We start from the raw sequence: 6,000 nt of genomic DNA on the forward strand, positions 1-6,000 counted from the left end.
TATGATCCAGTTGGTAAGGACTGTTCTTTAATGAATACTAAGCATTTATTTTTCTATATACTTTTAGTCAAACAGCATGTCCTTTTTGTTGAGCAGAAGAAAAGAAAGTGACACCAAGTCTACAGATATTAAATTATCAAATGATCATACATGTATGTCGCCCGCAATTCCAATGTTTAATTACTATTTGTCAATAACTTAATCAAATTTAGCTTGTTAGCGTGTACTATTTTATAATTACTCGAGTAATGCAATCATAATGTAGCTGCAGTATACACAGAGACATAGCTTTATAGTGTAGTGTGGGATGTGTGTGCATCTGTAGAGATAAAGCCATGTACTGATGCAATTAGGTCTGCATTAGCATAGCTTTCCTACGTCCAGTCCTCCCTCCCTATCTCTCTCTTCACAATGGGTGCTTGGTATAGAAGCAATACTCTTGTCATGATCCTCTTACTGTCCTTATTGATAGCTACTGTATCGTCACAGAATAGTACTTCATCAGGTACACCTAATCTATAGTCTTATAGATGAGTGTAATTATAATATCTCTCTTTATCTTAGGTCCTAGTGGATTTGAAGTTGCTTTTGCCATTGTTGGTGGTCTCTTTGGTGTCATAATCATTGTAGCTGCTTTTTTGCTCATACTGTTAGGCATCTGTGTCTTCTTTGGTTTAGTTCCATTCAATAAATTCTTCTGCTGTTATGACTAAAAATAATGTTATTATCATTCACTGTCACTGTTTTCATTTTGGTATTAATTTATTCAAATTTAATTTATTAGTAGTAGTGTGACCAGATTGAGAGGGAGGAAATCTCTTTTCCAGTAAACTTAGATTCACAATAGGCATTAGAGAAGGCCTAGATATGTGCAGATAGCACTGAATAGCTGCAGTTCCATTATATATCTCAACTGACCTGCCATGAGCACATTGAAAAGGAAGCTTACACTTTGATAAAGAAGCAATGAGCTCTGAGCATTGCTCTACAGTAAGAGAGTCACCAAATTTAATAGCACCTGCATGTATACATACACAGAAACACACACACAAATATTTTAAAATTGTGTACATAGGATAATTGTTATTACCATGGCAAGCTAATGAGCAGAGTACTTTGTGTAATGAAATTGGGAGCATAGCTCCTCCTCCTCCTCTAACTTTCTCGCTGACAGTCTTTAGACAAAATAACTGTGTATATTAGAATAATGCAAAAGTGATTGGAGTATTATGTCTTGTATAGTGCACCTCCAAATGTTTTAAGATAAGATCTTGAGCAAGCTTTATCTTCTGCTTCTCTCCAATGTCTCTCTCTGTCAATATGGCAGGCAACTCACTGACTAGTAGCATCTCGTGTTTACAAGACACTTTAACTCCTAATAATGATAATATATTTAACTCCTAGTAATGATAATATATAGAGTACACATGCAACACTATACTGTTACCAATATTCTTCAGTTCTCTGGCATAAGTTAGAGCTAATCTTCTATCCAACTCATTCAATTTAAGTGTAAGAGATGGATCGATTCGGACCGACTTGATATTTCCTGTAGCTAAATCATATATTCCTATACATATAAAGGTATAATTTACAATCATGATCATGTATGTTCTTTTGTTGTGTAATTCCAATCAAAATTGGAATGCATAAAGCTGTTCAAAAAATGGCCAAACACTCTGTACTATAGTATAGGGACTTTGATTCAAATTTTTTCAAAAATGACTAAGAGAGAAATCTCCATTTTAATAATTTTTCCTGATACAATATTAGCATTCTTATGTTGTGTATAAAGTTTGAGCTATTTCTAATCAAATTAAAATTTTTTTAAAGAATCTTTTAAAGTTGCTCCAAAATCAGGTAAAAGTCCCTGTACTATAATAGTACACGGTCTTGGGCCAAATTTTGCTAAAATTCAAAAGGAGAGAATTCTCTATTTTTATAATTTTTTCTGATACTTATACATGTTTTTATGTAGTGTAGAAAGTTTGAGTGGATTTCAATCAAAATTGGATTTTTTTATAAATTTCTAAAGTTCATCCAAAATTTGGTGAAAATCCCTGTACTATAGTACAGGGACTTTAGTAAAATTTCGCCAAAAATAACAAGGAGAGAATTCTTCATTTTTATAATTTTTTCTAATACGTAATACATGTTCTTATATTGCGTAAAAAGTTTGAGCTGATTCTGATCAAATTTGAATTTTTTATGAATTTTTTAAAGCTGCTCAAAAATTTGACAAAAGTCCCTATACTTGGGTATTTCATCAAAAATAGCTAGGAAAGAATTCTCAGTTTTTATGCAATTGACGGTAATCAATGTTATTACATGAAAGCAAACCTTCAGTTAAAGCTTCAAGTCTAACCCTTTCATCGGCAGCATGCTGATCAAACAGAACAAGCAAATCATCTAACATGAAAAGGAAAGTGCAATAATGATGTACATGTATTTCCATACCTTTAAGCTCTTCAGTCTTCAATGTACAAGCAATAAACTTGTTATCTATCTGCCCAAGAACCTTTCATACAATTATGAGTCTGATATAACTTGAACTGATTTATAACATTAATGTACATACCTTCACATGTTTCAACATATCTGTAGTGAATTTGTAGGAATTTATGAGGCTATGAACTTTGATCTGAGAGGAAGATGCTTTAGATAAGCCTATATCAGTTATGGCCTATAACAAGGTAAATGTCATGTATTGTGCTTTCAAAATGATGTCTTACCGGCCCTTCTTCACCTCTAAATGCTGGATTAGTCCAATTTGAGAGTATTGAATCACTTCTCTCCCTCCATTTATTATTCTTTAGGCTCTCATTGTCCCTAGTAATACTTTTAGATGAAGCAGCTTTCCCTATTGGAGTGATGGTAGATGTATGGAGAGAAGTAAGAGAAGTCTGTGAGTTTTGTATTTGTTTTGGTTTTGGTAGGAGAGGACTGAAGCCATAGGTGAGGTGAGGAGCAGCTCTTAACGGCTGACAGCCATAAGTTGATCCAATGCTACTGTTAGAAGGAGAAAGAAGAGATGCAGGAGGCTCAGACTGACAATTACCAGTTGCTTTGTTAATATAGAGTGGCTTAGAGTCAGGCCCTGTTATAAGTTGCCATAGACTGGGCTCTTTTGCAGGAGGAGCAGCACTAGAAGACACACATGAATTTAAGTGAGAGTCAGTACTACTGAGGGATTTGCAGTCAGAAGTAAGTGATGGTGAATCAATGTTTGATTTAGTGGAATTGTTATTAGAAGAAGAATGAGACTGTGAACTGCTGTTGAAAGGAACAGAACTACAATCCTTTTCATCTGATGAAGACACTCTTAGTCGCTTTCTGTCACTCCCTAGGAGTTTCTCTTTAATCTTTAATGATATTATCCCTCTCTTTCTTGAAGGGGAAGTAAGAGGAGGGTAAGAGGTCATTGGAGCAGAAACACTTGGTGGAGACAGCCTTTGCACAGAATGAGAATAGACACCAAATGAAATGCAGGCATCATTCTCCTTGTTTGATTCACCATCATTAAGGAATGAAGAGGAAGGGACAAGAGATTTCTCGACTCTGAGAGAAAGATGGTGCTCTTTCAAAAAAGATCTCACAGCCAAACTTAAAACCGATAAAACTTTATCCCATTTCTTAAACTCAACCAGGCTCTTATCAGGATCCATAAAAATATCAACCTCTGTCTTGGAGCACTGTATATTCAATACATAGACACCAAATCTCTCAGAGTAAACAGCTTTAGGACTCATGTCCCCTCCAACTCTAGTCTTTGACTGGGATCTATTATACTGTGCAGAGTCCTTGCAATGAGCAATGAGTGAGTTATCAAGGAGCTTATTAACATGTGAATGAAGCCTTGTCTTACATACCAGTCTCTTATTGATGTATATCATTTGAATAGATTTACTGTGATGAGGTGAAGTTGATATGTATCCACTAACAGTGTACCCTGCCTCAATCCGTGACACTTCCCTTAGAGACTGAGCAATCTCCTTGCCAAACAAAAAAGAGAAAGCACTAAGCATCCCTCCAGTTCCTTTTGTTTGAAGTAAAAGTCTCCCATTGCCAAAGGAGCCATCATGAAGAGAGAATGATACAGAGGAATGAATGAGAGCAATGGCAGAGAGAGAGCGTCTTATTCTCTCTAGCTCTACGGGCTCTGACAGACTCTTCCTCCTCACCGGGAGAGATTGGAATATATCAGAGAGGGCTACTGTGGTACCGGTTTTGTGATGCAACGATGAAAGAGATTCTTTTAAAGGGAAAGCAACTCCAGAATGAAAGCTCTTTGTATATGTGAGGGGAGACAGACGCTGTCTTGATGTGATATCTACCTTACCACAGATTTTGATCAAGCTTGCTAGAGCCTCACCTCGGTAGCCATAAGAACGCAAATCCTCCAAGTCTTTGAGAGAGTGACATTTGCTTGTCGCATAACGCTCGCCAATTATCATCATGTCTTCTTTTCCAATACCCACTCCATTATCAAACACCTGGGAAAGTACAATAACACTATTCTACATGATAATGTGCAGGTTTATACCTTTATTAAAAGATGGGATATGTCTACATGTACTGTTATTTGAGTTGCTCCAGCATCAATGCTATTGAGGACCAGTTCCTCGACACACTGAACTAGAGATGAAAGGGAGAGACCTGAACGGATCTGAGAGCGTAGGGACTCGGAGAGAAATCGAAGAGGCTTAGAAAAGGACATTATGTTTAAGAGTACAGTACAGTACCAGCAGCCTACACGTGAACATTGGTAGTTGCTATGGAAATAGATTAGGTGGGTGTTAGCTAACTAATAATAATTAGGTGCTGTGAGTGGGTGTTAGATTTAGCTCATTAAAAATGGCTGAAGTAGTTGTTGCTGGTTCTTGTATGATTGACCTTATATGGTATAATAGGTCTTTAATATTGCTCCTCTATTTCTTTTATAGTTATGTGTCAAGACTTCCCAAACCAGGGGAGACTATTGCTGGGCGGAGCTTCAGTCAAGGTTTTGGAGGGAAGGGAGCCAATCAGTGCATAATGGCAGCACGCCTTGGCTCATCAACAGCAATGGTGGCTAAACTAGGGAATGACAGCTTTGGTCGGAGCACGATTGAGAACTTCAATACAAACAAAGTCAACGTAAATAAAAATAAAAAATAATTATAAATATTAACGGGTTGCACTTGCTTAGGTTGATCATGTTGGTATCGTTGATGAGAGTCAGTCTGGTGTCGCTCAAATAACAGTTAATGATGAAGGTATTGCTATTTATCACACACATTATGGAAGTTTGAGTCAATCGCAATTGATGTTTTTGAAAGTAGAAATACACCCACAATTTTCATTACACATTGCCATATGTAATGTAGAAGTTTGACCCATGAATTATATGCACACAAGTAGAAATAATTTATTATGATAGGAGAAAACTCCATTGTAATTGTTAGTGGTGCTAATAATCACTTAAATGATGAGGACCTTGGATCTGCAAAGGAGATGATATCAAGAGCTAAAGTATTAGTGTGCCAATTGGAAATATCACCAGAGACGACACTTAATGCTCTCAAACTTGCTAAAGAGGCAAGAGAAGGTTTTAAACTAATTTTAATAATATAATCATGAACTTCACTTATGTATAGACTCTGCTGCTACCACAACTATATTTAATGCTGCTCCTGGCCTTGCTGGACTAAAGAAAGAGTTTTATAAATACTCTGACATACTGTGTGTGAATGAAACAGAGGTATATTACATATCTTTATAAACCAGTAACTAGCATTGATTTCTAGGCTGAATTATTATCTGGAGTATCAGTAACTGATAGAGCCTCAGGTGAAAGTGCTGTTTTATCTTTGCAGAATGAAGGACCAGGCTGTGTTGTATTAACCATGGGGAGTGGAGGAGTCTTATACACACTACCTAGGGAAGAAAGAAATGGAGATGACTCAGTTAGTGTGCATCACATACCTGCAGAGCCTGTTAATGTTGTTGATACTACAGTAA

The 6,000-nt window shown here is 36.5% G+C and overlaps 2 protein-coding genes across 2 annotated transcripts in view; one reads left to right on the forward strand and one right to left on the reverse strand.

The window, feature by feature from the left end:
- Nucleotides 1–683: 683 nt before the first annotated feature.
- On the reverse strand, nucleotides 684–4,725 carry LOC100633908 (DNA mismatch repair protein Mlh3-like). Its single transcript, XM_020002533.1, has 10 exons — nucleotides 4,544–4,725; nucleotides 2,733–4,493; nucleotides 2,579–2,683; nucleotides 2,458–2,518; nucleotides 2,341–2,409; nucleotides 1,448–1,570; nucleotides 1,248–1,375; nucleotides 1,091–1,190; nucleotides 919–1,018; nucleotides 684–861 (listed from the first exon to the last, which is right to left on the reverse strand). The coding sequence occupies exons 1-10, from the start codon at nucleotides 4,715–4,717 to the stop codon at nucleotides 747–749; spliced, it is 2,736 nt and encodes a 911-aa protein (XP_019858092.1). The 5' UTR covers nucleotides 4,718–4,725; the 3' UTR covers nucleotides 684–746.
- A 95-nt stretch (nucleotides 4,726–4,820) lies between these two features.
- LOC100634035 (ribokinase-like) overlaps nucleotides 4,821–6,000 on the forward strand; it is a 1,465-nt gene continuing 285 nt past the window's right edge. The window contains exons 1-6 of the mRNA XM_011408658.2: nucleotides 4,821–4,901; nucleotides 4,944–5,136; nucleotides 5,189–5,255; nucleotides 5,420–5,587; nucleotides 5,637–5,740; nucleotides 5,787–5,996. Of these exons, the coding sequence (XP_011406960.1) occupies nucleotides 4,855–4,901; nucleotides 4,944–5,136; nucleotides 5,189–5,255; nucleotides 5,420–5,587; nucleotides 5,637–5,740; nucleotides 5,787–5,996 (789 nt within the window). The 5' untranslated portion in view covers nucleotides 4,821–4,854. The remainder of the gene's footprint in view (nucleotides 4,902–4,943; nucleotides 5,137–5,188; nucleotides 5,256–5,419; nucleotides 5,588–5,636; nucleotides 5,741–5,786; nucleotides 5,997–6,000) is intronic.

The sequence above is a fragment of the Amphimedon queenslandica genome, unplaced genomic scaffold (assembly GCF_000090795.2).
Source record: "Amphimedon queenslandica unplaced genomic scaffold, v1.1 AMPQUscaffold_12893, whole genome shotgun sequence".
Lineage (NCBI taxonomy): Eukaryota > Metazoa > Porifera > Demospongiae > Haplosclerida > Niphatidae > Amphimedon > Amphimedon queenslandica.

Excerpts from the sequence above, each read along its gene's own strand:
- LOC100633908 (XM_020002533.1), bottom strand. The coding sequence starts at position 4,717 with ATGTCCTTTTCTAAGCCTCTTCGATTTCTCTCCGAGTCCCTACGCTCT. Across the intron at positions 2,519-2,578 it reads ATATGTTGAAACATGTGAAG|GTTCTTGGGCAGATAGATAA; the intron begins GTATGTACATTA and ends ATTGTATGAAAG. Across the intron at positions 1,376-1,447 it reads CAGAGAACTGAAGAATATTG|GAGTTAAAGTGTCTTGTAAA; the intron begins GTAACAGTATAG and ends TATCATTATTAG.